Genomic DNA, 22,538 nt, shown 5'->3' on the forward strand with positions numbered 1-22,538 from the left:
CAGAGATGCCAGATGGGGGACCGGAGAGAAATGAGATTGGAAGGGGATGTCTGGGTATCTTAGTGGGTTAAGAGTCTGCTTTCAGCTCAGGTCATGATCCCAGGGTCCTGGAATTGAGTTCTGCATGGGCTGCTTGCTTAGTGGGGGGCCTACTTCTCCCTATCCCTCTGCCTGCCCCTCCCCTGCTTGTGCTCTCTCTTTCTCTCACCAATATATAAAATCTTAAAAAAGGAAGGAAGGAAGGAAGGAAGAAAGGAAGGAAGGAAGGAAGAAAGAAAAAGAAATGAGGCTGGAGGGATAAGTGCCAGTTTAGGGGTACAACAGAGAAGAGGGGACAGACAGTTGCCACCCTCAAGGACACGCATAAGAAAGCCGGCAGTGACGATGTGGGTGGTCAGTGGCACACTGGGAATGAAAACAGAGTCATAGGGGAGCAGTGGGAGGAGCTTTAAGTTCAATCTTGGGGATCAGGCCCAGGCCCAGGAAATGGGGCTCAGTGATATACTCTGTGTACCCAGAACACCTTCAGCTCTGAAAACAGCTGGATGGGGAAAAGGCAGGGAGGAGTCCCAAGTGCACCGTGATTTGACTGCAGCCTACCATTCCAAACACCTTTTATTCTTCGGGTGACCAGGGCTGGGTGGGAGTGAACTCAGCTCTGCCTCCTTTTTAAAGTACCAGACTTGTGGCCAGAGGCAGCCATAGGTAGAAAAGCAGAGAAGGAAAGAGAGTAGTAGACTTGGCCCATGGCTGGAGGTCTGAGAGTGGGGCGGGGTGACTGGGAGAGCATGGAATGAAACGGAGAAGCAGATGTCGCCATGATTTATTGCCAATGATTTATTTGATTTAACAAACACTCATATTATGCTTACTACATGCCAGGCACTGTCCTAAACACTTACTAAATGTTAACTCATGACCTAGGAGATAGGCATGATCATCATCCCCATTTCACACATGGAGAAATTGAGGCACAGAGCAGTTAAGTAACTTGGAAAGATCAAGTAAGTGGCAAAGAGCCACCATCTGAACCCAGCCTGGCTGGGTCCAGAGTCTGGGCTCTTCACAACTAAACCATGCTACTTCTTAAGAGGAAAGGCAATTGCAAGGGTTAAGAATTGAACCCCGGCCTCCCACATAAGACCCATGAGAATTCCACCATTGCAGCTCCTAGGACACTGAGAAAGTACAAGGAGCACCCTCTATGTGGGAGGGCCCAGGGCAGTGGGAGGCGCTATGGGGAATGGTGGGGCTTTGCAACTGGGGAGAGCTGCTGGAGACCAAGGCCTGGGGATCCAGAACTGGAGAGGGAGGGGCAAGTAGTTAAGAGAGAAGGTTAAGGGGCTGGGCAAAATGGAAACTCCTACTGTGGCCTAGGAAGTCTAGTCTCTTTCTCTCTTGTCAACTTCATCTCTTGCTATTCTCTCCTCATTCACAAGCTTCTCATCACACTGTTCTTTCCTGCCCCAGGGCCTTCCTACTTGCTCTTGAATCTGCCCTGAACACTTTGCCAACAAGCATACGTAAACACTGTCCCCACTTTTCCCAGGCTGACCCCCCCGCCACTCATCCTTCAGATCTCAGTCTTATTGTGGGTTCTTCAGAGAGGCCCTCTGGGAATCAACCTCTGAATTAGATTTCTTTTGTTATTGTCTCATAGCAGTATCAGGCTATTTTCCTTTATCACCCATGTCATCAGTTGAAATTATAGATCCAATTGTTTGTTTAATGCCTGACTCTCCCATTAGACTGTGAGCTCGTTGAAGGCAAGGATCCCATCTTCTTCTCCACTGGAAACCTTGCTCCTGGCATCGTGTTGGGCACACAGGGATACTCTGTAACCTTTTGCTTAATGAGTTCATGAATTTAGAGGGATCTCAGAGGCCTACTTGTCTGATGCTTCTCCCTTCTCCTTGAATACTACCAGTGACAGAGAACTCACTATGTCACCAAGAGGCCCATTCTACTTTTGAAGAGATTCAATAGTTAGACAGTCTTCCTTATCAAAGAAAAATTGGACTCCCTGTTACTTCTTGGTCCTAGTTTGGCCCTTTGCAGCTGGATACAATCAAGATAGTCTTTGTATTACAGAGCTGCAGGCAGCCATCATGTTCACTCCTTCTGCCCTCCATTTTCCTCTGTGTCACCTAAACAGTTCTTTCCGTTTTGGTAGGCCCGGTTTCTTCCCCCTTCTCAAGAAACACCCCCTTTGGTCAGCACACAGGATGTAGCCTGACTTATGAATTATTATCATCCTCCCCAGCCACCCCCACCTGGAATACAAGGCCAGCAGGATAAGGGGGAACAGGGAGGAGAAAGTGAGAAAAGAGAGCTGTTTCTTCCTCCCCAGTGTAACTGGGGATGTATTTCCCCAGGAAACAATGTTATTAGGGATGGTTGGGGCCCCGGGCTAGTCTTGAACTAGATGTACCATTGTCAGCTTCGTTCTGGGTCAAACGGTCTTTCTGGACCCATTTAATACTTTTTCTCTGGGAAAAATGTGTTTGGGTTCCAAACAGCCAGGTTATATATAAACCCTTTAGATAACCAGCTTACGGATTGGGAACTGCTTCTATAGAAGTATTTAGGTAACACCGAGTGGGAGAGTGAAGGGATGAGAACAGAGTGGGCTTGCTCAGAGAAGTTTCCAAGAGGTTTTTGGAGCAAAGATGGTGAAAGTGGTAAGGCACACAGGCGTTAGTCAGACGAACCTCAGACAAACCTCAGTTTAAATCTCAGCTCTGCACTTAATGTTTGTTGAGACCTGCTGCCTTGATCTAACTTCCCTTCGGGCTCCTTTCTCTAAGGAGGACGGTAGTTTTTACCTGAGAGAGTTGGAGGGGGCATGAAAGAGAGATTGCCTGTTGCCTTCAGCATGGTGCCTGGCACAGGAACACTGATGGGGGATGTGTATTGTCATGTTTTCAGAATGGGGGTCTTCCCCCTCCACTGAGGTGACAGGCTAAAGTCCCTGAAGCCAGCAGGCCCTGTTCCCGTCTGTGGAAGGGAGTCCAAGCTGATAACGGTGAAGACAGTCCTCTGCTATCCTAAAGAGACATTCCAAAGGATGGCTTCGAAGAGGGGACTCCAGAGGGGAGTTAGGGGGACAAGGGCATAGGGTGTCTGAGTGTCACCAAAGCCCCATCATGCTTTGGCACACGCTGCTTCTGCAGGGTGTGTGTCTCTGTGGGCCCCACACAGCTCTGCTGACACTATGCGTCAGAATGACACCGTGTGCGAACCTTCTACCGGTCTCAGTGGGACTCAAGATTCCCCTCCCTCTGTCAGGCTCCATTACTCAGCTTTTCACAGTTCCAGGCCTTATCACTTAGCCGTCTGCCCTTTGGCCTCTTCCTTTTGTTTACCAACTTGGCTGGCTTTCTCCTCTGGGAACAAAGAAGGTGTTCAGTTCTGGGTAGTGCCTGGCTCCCACTACCCCACCCCCACTCCCTTCCCTTTCCAGGAGCATCGCCCCTCCTTGTCTCAGGCAGACCCCTGGCTTCTGAGAGGCCCCTTCCCACAGTTCCAGGGAGAGGAGAGACTGAACTCATTGCTGGCACCCCCTTTTTCTCAGCCTCTGGCCCCCAATCTTGTCCTCAGCAAGGCCCCTAAAGCTTCACTTGTCTGGGCAGGAGGCAGCTCCTCTCCCCATTGTCTGGCCAGGATTTGGAAGCTCTGGTTTCCATAGCAACCCCTGGGCATTTAATTAAGGGAGGAGGCCTTCATCTCTTCTAGTCCAGGCAGTTCCAAATCTCTACCCGAAAAGGATACCCTGAGGGGGTGAGAAGAAGCATTGTCCTCCAGCACAGCACAATTCTGGCTTCTCCACATAGCCCATTATAGCTTTCCCAGCCCGCCCCCTCCCACCTGCCACCCCTGTCCCCACCCCAACCAGAGCGGACTGGGGAGACCTCGTGAACCAGCGAGGGCAAACTCCATGTCCCAGGATAGCGGGGGTTCTGAGGGGCGGTGGGCACCCTCCCCCGTGTACACTGTTACTTTGTTTCCTGGTTAGGGCTGGGGTGGCTGATACTTGGACATTGACCCTACTATCCAAATGCTTTACCGTGGAATGGGTTCAGGGGCTCTTTGAAGGGAAGTGAATCGAAAATGTATAGAAGTTCATTACAAGCATTTTTTGGGGTACTGGGTACACAGCTTCTATCAGATCCACAAAAGGGATCTGTGAGCTCCAAATGGTCCCTAGCTCTGCCATTTGCCAGCTGTGAGACCTTGGGCAAATTACTTAACCTCTCTGTGCCTCCGGGTCCTCATCTGTAAAAGGGGTTAGTATCTCAAGCTTGGTGGCATCCGCTGAGCGCTGACTAAGGGGCTGTTGTTAAGAGTGTTTGTTACTATGAGAGACAGTGAAATGGTAGACCCCCACAGCTTTTCCGCTCCACACTGATAGCCCTCAAGGTGCCAGGTCCTTAACCTGGGAGGCATGAACCTCCCCCCCAGCCACGGCGGGCCCCGTTTCCCTCTCTGCCCCACCCTGGGCTGCTGGAAAGTGCTCTCAGGACTCTTATCGGAAGCTGGCAGCTCTCCTGAACTCGTCATGGGGTGGAATTTCCATGCTCCGGTCACTGAGATCCCAGTTCCTGAAATTCCTGCCTCTGGTTTCTCTGCTGTGGCTCTGACCACTTTTCCCCATTTCTGGTTAGTTTAGTTTGTGTGTGTGTGTGTGTGTGTGTGTGTGTTTCCTTTTCACTGTATTTTTAGACTTAGGAAAAAATAAACACAGTTCACACACTAACACCTTCCTGATGGTTGGGTTCCTCGCAGGCCTGAGGGTGGGGGCCTTTGTTTCCCCTGACCGGTCTTCAACTCTACCTCCCACCGCTACCTCCTTACCTTCAGTTGAAAATTCCCAGACTTACCCCACCCATCTTTCATCACTCTGCCTCTCCCACCCCTTCAGCACCGATCAAAGCAGATTGTAACGCAATTCTGAACTGTACGTGCCTCTGGGTATTTTATCCTGGTTATATTTTTATCTTGCTTCCCTCCTGGAAACTTCCCCCACTGTTGCATTTTTTTCCTCCCTTCGGAAGAGTCAACTCTATCCAGGCAGCTCTTGGCTGGTCCCACTGATTCAAAGAAGGAGCTGGGGCATCAGAGGAGCTGGGGACCGGCACCCCTATTCCCCCGGTTATTTTGAGGCTTCATCCTCAGGCAAACCGATTTTACCTAGGACAGCTGCAGAGAGATCTCAGCGCAATAATTCGAGGAGAGCCCCCAGCGCAGTGCCCTGCAGTGGCAGAGGCCTCGATGGTGAAGCTCTTACTCCCCCAACAGAGGGCCCCCCCAGGACACAGGGCAGTTTCATAGCCCTGTTTCCCTCAATTCAGTTCACCCGGCAGCCAGAGTCACCTGGATGGACTCTAGGCCGCCGCCAGTGTCAGAAGGCATGGGTGACACAGGGAAGGTGCGAAGGAAAGATGTGGGAAGGGCTGAGAACTTGCCTGGGGAGACAGAGAAAGGGACTCACTCAGTCTGCACAAAACCGGAAGAAGGAAGGACAGGCTTCCTAAGAACAGCCTTCAGGGCTCTCTGGCAACTCTCCTGACTCCTTCGGGGAAGAGGAAATGGAAGGGTTGGAGAGACTGAGGCTGGCCCGCAAAGAATGTCCTAGCTGTGGATGAAACCTCTGGCTCAGGAAATCCGAAGTCCTTGCTGGGGAAGCTGAGGCTCCCAGAGGTCAAGGCTTAAGGAAGGTCACGAGTTAGACTGTGCTGCGCCCTGGATGGGACCTCAAACCACGCAGCGCTGAGGCCAGGCTCCCATAAGCGCCTGCCCCGGAGGCTGGCGGGGCCCTGCAGGCAGGTGGAAGGCGGGCTGCGTGGAGACTCCCAGTTCACTTAAGACTTGCACCCCATAGGGAGGCCTGGAAAGAACATGAGGTAAGGCCAGTAATGCCTTGCAATACTAAAGAAAGCTCGGGGAGAGGTCGGGTAACCTACCCGAGGTCCCATGACTAGTGACTCTGATGACTAGTGACTGTGAGGGTCCGGACTTGGATCCAGGCAGGCCAGGGGCTCCAGCCCGCACTCCTACCTGTGCTGCCTCTGGAGGTGTGGGAGTCAGGCTGGGAATGTGGCCTGGCTGTCTCTGGAGCCAGCACTCTGACGATCCCCTTCTCCCCTCGGAGCACTAAGGACTGAGTGAGACGATGCAGGTGGAGCACAGGACACAGAGAGAAGCCAACAGGGCTGGTTTCATTGTGTCTGGCTGCCTCCAATTCAGCCTTCTCATCATTTGCTTGGTGCCTGGGCATCTACCTTGGCTTTCGTCAGCCTGGAAGTAAGGCCCTGTCTTCAGCGGGACATAGGATTGCGGGTAGACAGGTGACTGCCTGACCATCAGACCCTCCAGTCTTCCTCTCTCCCTGCTGGACCCTGCTGTCCGGAGTGCATTCTCTGGTGTGTCCTTGAAGACTGACTGTAGGTACAACCAGAAGGGCTCTCAGAGAGCAAGTCCAAGTTCGGATTCTGTAGATGACAATACTAGGGCCCAAAGGGAGAAAGAGTCTTGATTCAGTCATTCCTTCAGGTCTGCAAATACTTCCTGAGCACCGGCTATGGTCCCAGCACTGTTCAAGGCCCCAGGGAAAGGCAGGAACCACACAGAAAAGGCTCAGCAACACTTCCTCCCCCACCCTTGTCAGAACAGAGAAGAAAGACAAGCAATTAAAAAAAAAAGAAAATCAGTCGACAAAGAACATAAACGAGAAAATATTGTAGTGACAAATGCCAGAGAACATGAAAGCGAATGATTGCATGGCAACTTTAGCCTAAGTGACCTCTCTGGGTAGGTGGCACTAAACATGAGATCTAGGGGATGAAAAGGTACCAACTGGGACCTTCAAGAAGGGCATTCCTGGCACAGGGAGAGCAGTAAAAGGCCTGAACCTAATTTCCAAAGTAAACGCTCTGGCACATTTTAATTTCAATATAAATGTAGACGTATATGTGTGTCTGTGCGCTATCTATGTGTATATATACATAAATGGGTATGTATATAAGCGTGAGTGTGTATATGTTTTGGGTTGTGATTAACATGTTATTACTGGCTGTGACTTGTCGGCAGAAAGTTGGAAAGCCATTGTTGGAGGAATCAAACCAAATTCAGTATGGCTGGAGCATAGTGGGAGGGAGGAAGACTGCAGGGGAGGAGGCCAGCTGGGGGCAAGGGCAGGTCAAGGGCAGGTCATGCATGGCTCCAGAAGCCAGGATAAGAACTTGGATTTCATTCAAGGTGAACCTGACCCCACGCAAAGGCTTAACCCGAGGATGGCCATGATCTATGTAGTTTCTTGGTTTTGTTTTGAATCTAGCCATTCAGAGATAGAACAGTCTCCTTGGAGCTCCTGCCAGAACACATTTGCTTCACTTTTGCAGATAAGATATATGGGGAGAGGTAGAGGGGAGTTACACTTATGTCCATCTTTGCCTGATCAAGAGGGACCAGATCAAGGAACCCAGGTGAGGCTCCCCAGGGAGGTGGTAAGAAGGCAGAGAGAAGCAGAGGAGGCCAAGGGAATTGCTGCGTGGGAGGATGGACTTGGGAGTAGGTCTGGCTTAGAGTCCCCGCCCTTGTCCAGCTCACTCTCATGTTTTTGAGGTCTTTTCCTCCCTGAGGATTCTGGCCCCCAAACCCGGCACGAGGCCTCCCTACTACTCACCCAGCAAGTGGCCACCTCCGTCCTGCCCCAGCCCTGGTGATGGTGAGAGAAGGCGGACAGGCCTGCAGCTGTGGTCTCACCAGTCTCCCACTCCAAGTGCCTGCTCTGGTTATAGCTGTGCTTCCTCTGGCTACCTTCTGCTCCTCCGTTCCTCCAGCCAGGTTGGAACCAGACAGAACACAGACTTTTTCCCATTTCCCCGACTGCCCCAACCTCTGCCATTCCCATACCTTCCTCCTAAATCTCAGTCCAGCTCACAGAGCTTTGTGTGTGTGTCTTTTCTCCTTCCATGTACATATTTACTCACACACACGTATACATACATTCCCAGGTCCTCTTTCCAGACTTCTAGCTCTTGCTTCCAAGCTACCCCATTCCCCTAGAATATTCCCTATACCCTGGCCCCACCTTTTTTTCTTAAATAAATTTTTATTTCCTTATTAGAGAGAGAGAGAATGCACGGCAAAAGGGAGAAGCAGGCTTCCTGCCAAGTAGGGAACCGGATGGGGGCTTGATCCCAGGACGCCGGGATCATAACCTGAGCCAAAGGGGACACTTAACCAACTGAGCCACGCAGGAACCCACCTGCCCCCTTCAGCATCTCGTTCTTGTTTTACCTTCTAGCTCAGTTCTACTTCCTCTAGAAAGTTTTCTTGGGAAATTCTCCTCTTTCCTTTTGTTTCTCCTTCTAGTCTCTCACCAGACTCCTGTAACAATACCCAGCTCCCAGGAAGAGGAGTGCAGAAGAGCATGAGAAGGGGAAAAGCCCCAGGAATGGGCCTGGCACTCACACCTTGGCTTTGGTTTTCTCCCGGGGAACATAAACAATTTCCCAGAATGTCACCATCAAACCAGGCCATTCTCTGACCATGCTGGGTCAAAAACAAGACTTCCCTGTAGTCACACCCAAACTCAGACAAAAACAAGAACATTGTCCAAGCCACAAATATGACCAAACACCCCCCCCATCCCAGCCCATGGCAGTGGCTGCTTTTTCTTCCACCCATCCCACTTTTGGCCCAGTCGTACTCCTCCCACCTTCTCATAAGATGTATTAAATTTCCCAATCACAGAATTCCCCAGCTTTCTGATAACAGAGCAAAGCCTCGCTTCTTTGACCTCTCCCTAAAACAACAAATAAAAGTCCAAATCCCAGGTCCTTTCTCTCCCCCCTTTCCCCAGATGCCCACAGCTCCACCACTGAGCGTGTTCCCATTGTTGAAATGAATCCCTACACCCAGCTTTGCTCCACCAACACAGTTGCTGGTCTTTGGCTGGAGGGCATTGAGAATCAGGAGCCACATATAGGTATACACTTTATGTAATTTTTTTAAGATTTTATTTATTTATTTGACAGACAGAGATCACAAGTAGGCAGAGAGGCAGGCAGAGAGAGAGAGGGGAGGAAGCAGGCTCCCTGCTGAGCAGAGAGCCCGATGCGGGGCTCGATCCCAGGACCCTGAGATCATGACCAGAGTTGAAGACAGAGGCTTTAACTCACTGAGCCACCCAGGCGCCCTATGTAATGTTTTTAAACTACAGACTTCTCTATTTTGGTTTTAAGTGCATTCTATGGTATTTTATTTATTTAATTTTTTAAAAAGTTTAATTTATTTAGGTAATCTCTACACCCAATGTGGGGCTTGAACTCATGACCCCACGGTCAAGAGTCACATACTCCTCTGACTGAGCCAGCCCCCATTTTATGATATTTTAGCACCAGATTTCCTTTCCTAATCCTGTTCTCAGGCAAAGTGCCCCACCCCCTACCCTGACTCATCCTTCCAGTCAATTGGATGGATTCTTCAGTCCTTGGGCAGGCTTAGCATTTTCCTGCATCCTTACTCTTCCCTCACCAGTCTTACATCAGAGTCAAGACCCTGGGGGCACCCGGGTGGCTCATTCAGTTAAATGTCTGACTCGATTAAGACTTTTGTTTTCAGGGGCGCCTGGGTGGCTCAGTGGGTTAAGCCTCTGCCTTCAGCTCAGGTCATGATCTCAGGGTCCTGGGATCGAGCCCCGCATCAGGCTCTCTGCTCAGCAGGGAGCCTGCTTCTCCCTCTCTCTCTCTGCCTACTTGTGATCTCTCTCTGTCAAATAAATAAATAAAATCTTTAAAAAAAAAAAAGACTTTTGTTTTCAGCTCATGTCATGATCTTGGTGTCCTGGGACAAATCTTCACATCAGGTTCCATGCTCAGCTCAGAGTTCGCTTGTCCCTCTCTCTCTCTCTCTCTCAAATAAATAAATAAATAAATAAATAAATAAATAAAATATTTTTAGAAAGAATTGAGACCCTCTTCTATCACCCCTGATAATGTAACCAGATCTGAACCTTCCCTCCTCATCACTCCTACCACACTTGGTGTTAATTACCCAAAGCGGTCTTGCTTTCTTCTGCCTCACATCTATAAACTCTCTGAAGGCAAGCACTGAGTCTTTAAAACTTGGTTAGCGCTCCAGGGGCTGCTCCAGCTAAAATGCCCAAAGGTCAGGGGCTCCCCAGTGCTTGGAGCCAGAGATCCTTGAGATCATGAGAAGTTTTGGCTAAAGGAACAGGGCACCAGCACCAGAGTCCTATGAGGGGAACTCTGGTCCCCTTAAGAAAGAGAAAGGCATCGTCCCGCCACACTCATAGGGGATGTAGGTGGCAGGTTGGGAGCATAGGGAGCTCTTTGTAAGAATCCCTTGGGCAGAGAAAGACTGGGCTTGTGTACCCTCTGGTAAGAGTCTGAGTGAATTTGAATTTGCCATCACCCTGAACACCTTTGCGTATTATGTCACTGTCCCAGATAAGGAATTTATCAGAGTAATCAGAGCCAAAAAAAGATAGGGCAGTCCTGAGCTTTGAACCTGTGGTACACACACACACACCCCCCACACCATGCTATCCTATCCAGGCTAGTGGTTTTTAAACCATGTCCCCTGTAGTTTGGGGAGGGGACACTGACTGAGCCCCACTCCAAGTCCCTCATTCTCATTCAACCAGAGCTGTTTGGTTTTTCATCTTTGAGCCCCACTCCAAGTCCCTCGTTCCCTGATTCAACCAGAGATGTTTAGTTTTTCATCTTTTTTTTGCGTGTGTTTTGGGATGCTACATAAGACTTAATGTGTAAAGGAGCTTTACTACATGTAAACAACACCATGAAGATGTAATCAGCAAAATCCCAAATCTGGAGGACACTGTAGAATAAACAACTTGCTTTTTTCAACAAATGAATCACAAGGGGAAAAAAGGGAGATAGAACCTATGAAATAGAAGACATTTAAGAGCCATATCAACCAGATTCAACATGTGTGCCTCGTTTTAGATTAAATCAATGTATGACCCAGTTGGGAAAATAGTAACACCGACTGGATATTTGATGATACTAAGGAGTGAGTTATTTATTTTTAGTTGTGATCATAGAATCACAGTTATGTTAACACATTGCTGTTGGAGATGAGTACTGACATATCTATGGATTAAACGATATAATGTCTAATGAGTGTTTGGAAGTCAGCCAGTACAGGTGTAATGGGGGAGAGGTAGGTGGGGGGAATAAATGGAGCAAGATTATCATGGTAATTATTGAAGTTGGATAACAGGTGCATAGGGATTCATTGTGTTATTCTTTCTCCCCTTTCTTTATAAAAAATATTTTATTTATTTATTTGACAGAGAGACACAGTGAGAGAGGGAACACAAGCCGGGGGAGTGGGAGAGGGAGAAGCAGGCTTCCCACCGAACAGGGACCCCAATGCGGGACTCAATCCCAGTACCCTGGGATCATGACCTGAGCTGAAGGCAGACGCTTAATGACTGAGCCAGGCAGGCGCCCCTTCTTTCTCCCTTTTTAAATGTTTGAATATTTCCACACACACACAAAGCCTTCTAAAAAAAATAAGGTAAAGGAGACTATATGAATAAGATTTGGGATTATAACCTAATTTTTTAAAGTAACAGATTTATCAAGATATGATTTACATACCATAGAATTGGCCAATTTGAACTGTACAATTCAGTGGTTTTTAGTATTTTCACAGAATTGTGCAACCATCACCTAATCAAATTTAGATTTTCATCACCCCCCCAAAGACACCTTGAATCCAGTAGCAGTCACTCCCCATTCTCGTGATCCTGATAGCCCCAGGCAGCCACTCACCTATTTGCTGCTTCTTCAGCCCATCTACTCGGAATATTTTACACAAATGGAATCAGACAATATGCGGTCTTCTGTGCCTGGCTTCTTCCACTTTAGGATAAGGTTTTCAAGTATAACCTCTTTCTTGATAGTAAAGAGCCACCTTGTAAGTTTATTACTCTGGCTATGGATTTTTAAATAAAGAGACTTGGAAAAGGTTTAAACAAACTTAGGGAAGGGAGTCTAACAAGAAAGAAAGAAAGAGAGAGAGAAAGGAAGGAAGGAAGAGAAAGAAAAGCTAAGAACCCCATTCTCCAACCCAAACCCTTAACTTACATGCAAAGTATGGGCCCAGAGAAGGAAGTGACTTAGGCAAACATCCTAACAGCCTTTTAAGGGCAGAGCAGGGTCCAAAACCCACACCTGCTGAACTTTGACTCCGTTATCTCTTCAAGTTGCCACGCTGCCTTCTGAACTCACACACAGACATACACACACATATCTTTTCCCACCACAACTCATAACCATGTGACCCACTAACTGTCTTGCAAATCAACCATGATGGGGGCTGCTTTGTGTCTTAGCTCAGGCTTCCTGCTGCCCTGCCCTGAGACACAGCCACCCAGGCAGGAATCAGTGTTAGCACAGGCTCCCAGAATTCTTGTCTCAGAGGAGCTCCAGAATAGCAATCTTGTTAGAAGCCAGAGGAAGCTGTTTGGGTGGCAGGGAACAGTTTTCACTTTCATGGAATGTTTCTTCGGAGTGGCTGGTGGAGAGGGTGTATGGGGGGAGGCTGGTAGAGAACATGGGGGAGAAAGAGGGCTAAAGTCTTTGGGGTTTGGGGTCCAATGGGGGCTTAACCGAGTTAAGTGTTAAGAGGATGTGGGCTCCGGAACTGAGTCCAGATGAGACTGAGGGTGAGGAAGAGGAGGAAAAGGTCAGGCTGAGGGAAAGGACACCAGGTTGAGGCAGTCTGTAATCTTACAGCTGTTCCTGGAACTCTCCCAAAGCGTACTTATGGGCAGTTCAGAGCGGCTGTCAGCCTGCTGGAAAAGGGCAAGAAGAGGACAAACTCTACAGCCAGAATATCATCTGAGGGCTGAGAATGAGGCCTTGGAGATGAAGTGGGGGGAAAAACTTCCAGAGAGCCTGGGAGTGGAGGCTATGGTGGCCCCTGGATGAGTCTTACTACTCTGAGGTTCCCTTAGGAAGCGGCGTCTCAGGAGATGAGCAGAGGACCATGCGACACTTAGTCCCGGAACCCTCAACCAAGTAGTTTGGACTGGATGCCACAGGATTTGACAAGAGGCACACAGGTTAGGCTGTATTCTCAAGATACCCTCCACTCTCCAGTCTATAGTGTGCATTAGAAAGCTCACTCTTAGAGGTCTGTCCCTTTGGGTCTGGGAAAAGTTTATAAACATCCTTTATTTATTCATTGATTTATTTTTCAAGATTTTATTTATTCATCTGAGACAGAGAGAGAGAGAGAGAGAGAGAGCATGAGCAGGGAGGAGAGGCAGAGGGAGAGGGAGAAGCAGACTGCTCGCTGAGCTGGGAGCCCGACTTGGGCCTCTATCCCAGGAAATGGAGATCATGACCTGAGCCAAAAGCAGATGCTTAACCATCTGAGCCACCCAGGTGCCCCTATTTATTTATTTTTATTCTTATTTTAATTTTTAAAGATTTTTAAAATTTACTCATTTGAGAGAGAGAGCATAAGCAGGGGGAGAGAGAGAGGGAGAAGCAAACTCCCTGCTGAGCTAGGTGCCTGAGGTGAAGTTTGATCCCAGGACGTGGAGATCATGACCTATGTTGGAGGCTGATGCTCAACCACCTGGCCACCCAGGTGTCCCTAAACATCCTTTACATCAGGGGAAGTATGCCTGGGTAGGACAGCAATGAAGGTAGAGAGAGCTCAGATGGGACAAGATCCAAAGCAGGCTCCAAAGGTGCTAAGCTAAAAAAGGAGAAGGGACCTAATGATAAACTCTGGGGTGCTCTCATTTTTGCCCAAGATCAGCTTTACTCCAATCCCTAATTCCTAGAGGCCTTATTTAGACTCTTTTTGTTCCTGAATAATCAGTGGGCTATTCAAGCTGTGTATATTCCACAGTTCTGACTAGGGGAGAGGCTCCTTAACATGCCAGGGCTCTGAGGGGCAGGGCTGGTAGGCAGTTATGTATCTCCTCTCAACCTTGGGTTGCTCTCCAGCCTACTGATCCCAGAGTCCCAGGCCCAGTCTTCCAGTCTGGACTTTAACCAGATGACACACAGAGTGTGTCGGCATGAGTACGTATCAACCTGGAACTGGACCTGTGCCTGATTCATCCAGGAAGCGGACCCTGGGCGGCAGAACAAACACCCTTAAGCAGCTCCTGCTTGGCATGGGGTGAGAAGTGATCTGGCCCAAGAGGGACTTTGTTTGCTTTGTTCTCCTCTTCTATGTCATCCCCAGTTGCCAGACACCCTCATTCCTTTCTCTCTGCCCATCTCTGGGTCAGGAACTGTATGGGTTTTTTTCTAGATGATGCAAGAAGATCTATCTATCTATCTATCTATCCATCCATCCATCTACCTATCTATCCATTACCTATCTGTCGGTCTATTTAGGTGAAGGCGATTCCAGACTTGGGCGTTGAAAGGGGTACAACAGGAGCTGATAAAGGGGTACGGCAGGAGTCTCTGGGAGAGGAAGCCAGAAGTAGTTTGGTTGGGTATTAGACGGAACAAAGAGGTTAGAGATCTGTGGGGTCACCGTCCCACCCCCCAGCCCGGCTGCCACCTGTCTGTAGTTGAGGCAGATCCTGCTTTTCTCTTGGGACAGAGCCAGCTTGACCTCATTTTCTGCCTTCAGGGCCAGTTTGCTTTTGACACTAATTGATGGACACTCAGGACCATTAATTTTGCTTCACGTCCCCCTCCCCCCCTACCTAATACAAATGCAAACAGCGTGGGAATCCCCTTGCAGAGGAAGCAAAGATACAGCTTTAAGAGAAAGGGAAGGGAGAAAAAGGGTACTGACTCAGATTCTCCTACCATTGGCTGCCGGAGGGGATCCCACCTCAGGGATTGGTCCTGACAGAGTCCGCCTCCTCTTGTGATTGGCTCGGCCGGGGAGATATAAGGCGGCCGTGCCAGCTTCCTTTTCATTTGGAGGGAGGCGAGGATCCCGGCTGAGTTTTTGTGCGGAGACGCACCTGGCGCAACCTTCTCCTCTCTGACTCTGAGTCCACGTCCCGCGGAGGCTACAGCCATGAAGGAGAGACGGGCCCCCCAGCCAGTCGTGGCCAGATGTAAGCTCGTTCTGGTGGGGGACGTGCAGTGCGGGAAGACGGCGATGTTACAGGTGTTAGCGAAGGACTGTTATCCCGAGGTGAGAGGCCCGCCCGCTGGCCAGCTTTTCTCCTTGCCTGCCTGTCTTCCCTGTGGCTAGATTCCCACTTGCCGGGGGTGAGGGGGACCTAGCTCCCCCTCAGCTTACCGCACGCCACCCTGCCCCATCCTCAGCAGCCCGGCTGGAGGACCGCCCTGCCTCAGCCTCCCCTGAGACCTGTTCCACTTCTGCCGCCCCGCTGGCTCCTCCTCACCTCTTCACCCATAGGCCCCGATCAGATGCCCTCCTCCCTCCCTTTATCCCGGGGTCTGCTCTCGGGAGAGCGAACTGAAGGCATTTGAGAGTCTGGGGTTTCTTCTTGACGTAATACCTGCCGGTGTCCTCATCCCCTCAGAGGTTCCGTCCGGGAGCCCGTCTCCAGGCCGGCTTCTGCTGTCCTGCTGGTCCGAGAGGCTTGTGGGAGAAGATAAAGAGCTAGCATTTGCTTGGGGCTCTAAAATCCGGAGACACACAAGTCTGGAGAGGAGAGAAATCTGTGTGTTTGCCTCCCTGACCATCTAGGATTGGGGTGGGGGAGCAGGAAGGGAGGGGGCTTGTCCCCCATTGGAAGTCATTCAGATTTCTTTTTTCCATGGAGCAAAGTGCCTGTGCCTCTACACTGCCCTCCTTCCTGTCCCATGTGTCCCTCCTGCCGAAAGTAGCCCCCTCCCCTTCCCTTCCTTCCCCTGCCCCTCGTCTCCTGCTACTTTAGTATCTCATAGGATGAGTGGCTTCCTGTGTAGCCAGCACCAGAGGGTTATGAAAGTAGGGGAGCCCAGGGTGTGATGAGCTCCTCTCTTTTCACAGACATATGTACCCACCGTGTTTGAGAATTACACAGCCTGCTTGGAGACAGAGGAACAAAGGGTGGAGCTCAGTCTCTGGGACACCTCAGGTAAGACTGCTGGCCCCAGATGCCCCCTTCCCACCCCCACTGGTCTGTTATAGTTGCTGTCTTTAAGAAATTGTTTCCCTCTTTGCTGGGGAGGACTGTGTATGATGCTGGCTGGGAAACTGACAGAAGGGGACCTGAAGATTCCCTTGGTTGGCATGTCCAGGGGCGCAGAGTGAATGAGCCCCAGAAGCCACTTCTCTGGGTCTAGCTCCTTCTTTCAGAGGGCTGGGATGGTGAGGTGAATGGACCCATGAATATAACTGGGGGGCAGTCAGGCGGGGCTTCTCAGTTTCCAGCCCCTGCCCTCCGTGTGCTCCCACCCCCGCCTTTACTGCCCCATAGCCAAGCCAGATAAGAGGCAGGAGTCCGTGCTGCTGGAGGCAGTGGTGGTTGAGGCTGGGAGACAAGCCTGCTTTGGGGAAATACTGCTCCTCACTCAGTTCTCTCTCCTGCATTCCATCTTGGGCCACTGCTGTCCGCCTGCCGCAGCTCCATTCCACTTGTCATACCGCTGCGGCTCAGGGATGAAGTGATGCATCATCGATGTTTTGGAGGGTGGGGGAGATGGCTTTAATGTGGGGCACAGTCTCGTTGTAGATAGTGCAGGGAGGGGGGTGGCTGTGACAGTCACCCCCTCCACCCCCACCCTACCATACTGGGCTGAGGTAGAAGATGCTGGGTCTTTCTGGAATGTAGAAAGCAATATTTTTCCTCTCAACCCTAAACCCTCAGTGCTAGGCTGTCCTTTGCTTTGATTTTGATCCCTTCCTATTATCTCTTTTACCCCAGTTCTTTTTTAATAGACTGGGCTCCGAGTCATAATTAAGGACTAAAAGCCCAGAGTAACAGAAAGAAAAGAAAAATCCACCCTCCAAAATGCACATTCAGGCTGAGTTCAAAGAGGATCTTGTAAATCACTAGGGGTTTCCTGTTACATATAATAAATATGCCATCCTATTCCTCTAAGAGCTGTTGTTCCCATGGTCTAATTTTTGAGGTCTGAAAAGATTGGGGGTAGGGGGGTAGATAAACAGAAAATGAGCCTTCCCCTTGCTTCCCCCCTCCCCCAAACAAAGCAAAACAGAAATTCCTCCACCTGGTATGCCTTCCTCTGATGCAGTTCCAGGGGTTGGGAGGCAGGGTTCTGGTTATCCTGGACTGTGCTATGCTGGCTGGATCCGACTGGAATGCAGCTCGGCTGCAGAATGTATGGGGTTTCGGCTGCCCTACCCTGCCCACCTCCTGAGTCTTCCCAGAATCTTACTGCAGCTCATCTCTTTTTACTACCACTGGCCCAGAGTGCCCCCGCCCTGCCCCCACGTCAGAAGGCAGCCCTTGAATCCCAGTCCAGATAATGGAAAGTCAGCAAAGTGGTGTCTGTTCCTGGTGTCGCATCCCCACCCCCCAATTTCAGAAGGGATGCAGCCTATCAGTCATCCTCCGACTCCTTTCAAATTAGGTGCCCACAGGGAAGGAAGAAGTGATGGCAGTGTGTGGGATGGGGCTTCCCAAAATCGGGGCCAGGGTCGAGCCTGTTCCCGTTATTCACTTGCTGGTCTTAGGGGAGGGGGATTGCCTGGAGCCAGAATGGAGGCCTCCTCCCCTCCCCTCCCCCTTCCCAAGTGCTGCAGTGCTCCCTTTGCTCAGTGCTGGCGAGCTAAGACCCCACCTCAGACAGGGGATGGGGGCGGATTGCTGAAGGAGCAGATAGTTATTGCAACTCCTCTTTACTCTTTCTTTCTTTCTTTCTTTTTTTTTTTTTTTTTACAACCAAACCCCCACCCCAGCTTGGATTCCCCCCAGTTTCCATGGCGATTGCGGTGCAGGGAGAGGGGCTGCTTGCTATTCTGAGCACGGATTGTCTGGGTTCCAAATCTGCTACTGTTCCTTCCCCAGGGCGGGGGGCAGGCTGAGCCCCTAGCGTTCTCCCATGCTGGGCCACCTGGGTCTGCAGCGCCTGCTGCCCTCCCGGTGAAGGACCCTTCCTCAAGCCTCCAGATCCCTAGCTATGGGTGCTGCTCTCTTTGAAACTGCCTCCCTGAGATCTTGGGGGATAGGGGCTGCAGTGTTTCATAAGCGGAAGGAGTAAGGCACTGAATCCATGCTGTTCCTTCTCCCCTTTCAGCCTCCTAGAGTTCTGACCCCATGGCAAAGAAGCCAGGCAGCCAGTTATGTAACAGGCAGGTTTGTTTCTTCGTTGGAGAGACCCTAGAGCAGAAACAGGGAGCAGAGGTTGGGCAGCAGGCAGACTCTAGAAAAGACACCTGACCCAAGCCCTGGTCTCTCTGCAGGGGTGGGAGCATCCCCCTCTGGGACTCATAAAACTGGCAGACCTGAAATTAAGCCCACTGTAGGAGACAGGGCCAGAATATAGTCTATGCCCCCATTTTTGTTTCCCCTTTTCCCTTTTTAAGGACTAAGGAAGATGATATTTCTGTACTGCTTTCTGGCAGGTGGTCGGGTCCCAACATTTTAAGCTGCAGCCTCTTCCCTGGGGAGGTGGGTGGAGCCAGCTAACCTAGGGGTCAAGAACAGGATTCCCAGGGCTCATTGGGCTTAGGAAGGGCAAATGCCACAGCTCACCATCAGCTCTTTCTCCCACATACCAGGATCTCCCTACTATGACAACGTCCGTCCACTCTGCTACAGTGACTCGGATGCGGTGTTACTATGCTTTGATATCAGCCGCCCGGAGACAGTGGATAGTGCACTCAAGAAGGTGAGTCTGGGCAACTGGGCAGCCTCCAGCTCAGCTGGAGAACAGAAAGGAATCTCGGGGACATTGCTGTCCAGTCCCCTCTTCTGTAGCAGGAAGAAACTGAGGCCAGGGAAGGAAGTGATTTGCCTGATTAGCTCTAGCTCTAGGGCTAGAACCCAGACTCCCTCTCTCTCTGCCCCCCTGCCCTTGCCATAGCCCGTACTGCTCTGCCAGAGGCCCAGCAAGGGAGGGTGGTGTTGAAGACGCTGAACAAGTGAAGGATCGAGAGTCAGAACCTTTCTGTGACGGAGTTTGAGGCTTAGATGGTGTTTGCAGGGAGCTTCTGTTGCCTTTGATCCCAAGCCCACCAAGACTGGGCAAGCCATGCAGGTAGGAAACGCCTGGTCTGGGGGGCAAAGTCTGCCCATCCTGAAGAGTCTCCCACCCTGTGGAAGTAGTTTTCCAGAAGACTTTGGGATTATCTCCTTCCCTTGGGAAGAGACTGGTTGGCTTCCTCCCTGTTGTTCCTGGCTTTCTGGACCCATGAAGCCCTTTCACTGGGTGGAGGGGGCAGAGCTATGCCACACATGCTTGGTAGAGAGTGGGAGGAGATTTTGCCCCCGTGCTTCCTTTGGTGAACTGGGCTGTTGAATGAGGGGCAGGCTCTCGGGGTCAGCACTCCTGTGGCCCCAGAGTCCTCACCGGCGGGAAGATGATGTAATTAGTGCATTGGTGATGCTGTGTGACTCAGTGAGGGCTGGGCTGGTGATATGCTGGATGGCGGGTCTGATGTTGCCCGCTGGGCTTCCCCAGGTAGCTGTCAGCCACTGACTCTTCTTCCTTCTTCCTCCCCGCCTCCCCTCTCACATGGCTCTTCAGTGGAGGACGGAAATCCTAGATTATTGTCCTAGCACCCGTGTTTTGCTTATTGGCTGCAAGACAGACCTGCGAACAGACCTGAGCACACTGATGGAGCTGTCCCACCAGAAACAGGCACCTATCTCCTATGAGCAGGTGTGTGTGTGTGTGCGCGCGTACATGTACACACGCACGTGTTGGGGTGGGATGGGGTGCGGAAGGCTACAGACAAAGGACTTGAAATGTGGCCCTTGCTCAAGCTCTCACTTTGGCAAGGGAGAACTGGTGTTCTGGGGAGCCATCGCTAATCAGCAGACCAGTCATCTTGCTAGAGGCGGTAGACAACTCTTTAACCCCGATTCATTCCATAGGTTGGCAGATGAGCCATTCCTGTGTGCGCTAGTCTTTCTCAGATTGTTTTTTGCTGACTGCCTGCCTTAGAATCACCAGACGTGCTTGTTAGAATTCCTGACTCCATACCTATCAAGTCACTCTAGGAGAAAGATACAGAAATTGCGTTTCTCATGAAATTCCTGGGTAATTTCTTTCACACGTGTGAGTGTAAGGCTCATTTCTTTTAAACCAGTGGTTGCCGTTAGAATCATCTGGGGAGCTCTTAAAAATATGAATGCCTACCCCCAGAAATTCTGATTTACTTGGTCTGGCATCAGGATTATTCTAGAAGCGTTACGGGTGATAGTGAGGTGCACATAGGCTTCCCCTTAAGGGAATCAGCAGAGGGTGGTGGTGGGAGACTGGCCCTTGTCTCATCGGGAGGAGCCTGGGGGCGTACCATTAAGACAGAAGGCAGTGTCTCGGAGCCATGTGGGACAACAGCCTTGATGACCTCACCCCCTCCACAGGGCTGTGCAATAGCCAAGCAGCTGGGTGCAGAAATCTACCTGGAAGGCTCAGCTTTCACCTCAGAAAAGAGTATCCACAGCATTTTCCGGACGGCATCCATGGTGTGTCTGAACAAGCCCAGCCCGGTGCCCCCCAAGAGCCCTGTCCGAAGCCTCTCCAAGCGACTGCTTCACCTCCCCAGTCGTTCCGAACTCATCTCGTCTACCTTCAAGAAGGAAAAGGCCAAAAGCTGTTCCATTATGTGAAGTGGGGGTCGGAGAAGGGAGGCAACCTCCCACTTCCTCCCTTGGTTTGCAGAGGCACGGGGGAGAGGGAGGATGGGACAATTTAGGACACTGGACATGCGTTTTTCAGATGGCCACGGTGAGGGCTTGGAAGGAGACAGGAACAGGACAAGGAAAGAGCCAGGCCCGGCTTGAGGACCTGACACTGAGAAAGAACCATCACACCCCAAGCCAGGCACTAGGTTGTGGTGGGGGTGGCTGCCCCAGTGTACCCCCTGCTCCAGAGGAAGGAAAGGTGTGGGGGTGTGGGGGGCATGCTGGCCTCATGGGCTTGGGAGCCTCTAGGAGCCTCACCTTCAGCATCATGCCTCTTCTACACAGCGCTTCCATGTGGGCCAGGGGACGGGAGGGGTCCCCGAGCCCTTCCCTTCCCCTCTGAGGAAGCTGCACAGGAGTGGAGTGGGGAAGCCAAGAGGTGGCTCCCTTGGGAGCTGAGCCCTGGTGCTTCATAATGGAAAACCAGAAGGGCAGGAGCTGGTCAGAGCCAATGAGAAGGAAACCTCATCTTTGCATAGCCCATGCCTCATGGAGAGGTGACATCATACATTCATATGCTTCTCACCTAAGTCCCCAGGGTCCAAGGGAGAAGCCCCAGACCCCCTTCTCTTGCAGTGTGGGGGTGGTGGTGCTGCAGGGGGCAGGGCTGGGTGGGGGTCACCAGACTTCTTCTGCCCTTAGGGCAGTACAGCTGGCATTTGTTTTATAGACTCTTGTCTTTGGAATCGGGGGGAGGGGGGAGTGTTTCAATCTGTTCTATGTTCCGTGTTTAAAGAAGAAAAACCTATTTATTAATGAAAAATATAACACATACAAAGCAGTTGGCTCTGTTTTCTTCGTTTCTTTCTCCGTTCTCCTTGTTTGTTCTTTGCTTACAAGGAAGAAGCTATCCTGGGGCCCTTTCTGTGGGTCACAGAGTGGCTGCCTCTACTGTTCCCCGGTGTCTTCAACAAGGGTTTCCCTTTCCTCCTCCTCGCTGTCTCATCCAAACCCTGCCCAAGTCCAATAAGCCAGTAAAGAGCTCTTTAGCCCCAGGCTGGGGTTTCTCAACCTGGGAACGAATGACATTTTAGCCTAGGTCATGCCTTTGATGCTGGGGCCTGTCTTGTGCATTGGAGGATGTTTAGCATCATCCCTGGTCTCCACCTGCTAGATGTCGGTAGCAACCCCCTGCCCCTCCCCCCCAATCACAATGTCTCCAGATACTGTTAAATATCCTCTGGGGGCAATATCACTCCTGGTTGAGAAACACTGCCTTAGAGAATCTACAGGAGAGAGACAAGGTTTGGTGAAATCCTCAGTAGAGGATCCAACTGAAATTCCAACCCCTGCAGAACGTGGGACGGACTGAAGCCGTGGTTCAGGGACAGTTCCTAGGGTTCCCGTTTCCTACGAGTTGAAGGAGTGGTAACGTCTTTTGCTTTCTTGACCTCCCGGTTCCATTGCCTGTTGATGGCCGCTCAGGAGCCTTAACATCCTTTCAGTTGCTTACAGCTCTTTTTTCCAAGTTTCACGGTGTGCTGGAAATAAAAAGTTACTATGTATTGAGCTCCTACTACGTGCTCAGCACTGCTGAGAGTTTTACCTGGATTATCGCACTTAACTTTATAAATGATAATAGCTAACATTTGTTAAATGTTTTTTATGGGTCAAGGGCACTTATGAGTTCTTTCTATGATACTTAATTCTGTGCTAACCCTACGGTGTACTATCTACCTCCTTTTACGGATAAGGAAACTGAAGTTCAGAGACGTTAGTA

General features: G+C 50.6%; 1 protein-coding gene across 1 annotated transcript; it reads left to right on the forward strand.

The window, feature by feature from the left end:
- The first annotated feature begins 14,947 nt into the window (after positions 1-14,947).
- RND1 (Rho family GTPase 1) lies at positions 14,948-21,599 on the forward strand. The gene is made up of 5 exons (XM_047743049.1): positions 14,948-15,183; positions 15,991-16,078; positions 18,688-18,797; positions 19,656-19,790; positions 20,498-21,599. Exons 1-5 carry the CDS (start codon positions 15,064-15,066, stop codon positions 20,741-20,743), a joined length of 699 nt encoding a protein of 232 aa, XP_047599005.1. The 5' UTR covers positions 14,948-15,063; the 3' UTR covers positions 20,744-21,599.
- Positions 21,600-22,538: the final 939 nt, after the last annotated feature.

This window comes from Lutra lutra, chromosome 8, assembly GCF_902655055.1.
Source record: "Lutra lutra chromosome 8, mLutLut1.2, whole genome shotgun sequence".
Taxonomy (NCBI): Eukaryota; Metazoa; Chordata; class Mammalia; order Carnivora; family Mustelidae; genus Lutra; species Lutra lutra.

Coding starts and splice junctions, on each gene's coding strand:
- RND1 (XM_047743049.1), top strand. CDS start 15,064: ATGAAGGAGAGACGGGCCCCCCAGCCAGTCGTGGCCAGATGTAAGCTC. Junction 18,798..19,655: donor TGGATAGTGCACTCAAGAAG/GTGAGTCTGGGC, acceptor ATGGCTCTTCAG/TGGAGGACGGAAATCCTAGA. Junction 19,791..20,497: donor CACCTATCTCCTATGAGCAG/GTGTGTGTGTGT, acceptor CCCCCTCCACAG/GGCTGTGCAATAGCCAAGCA.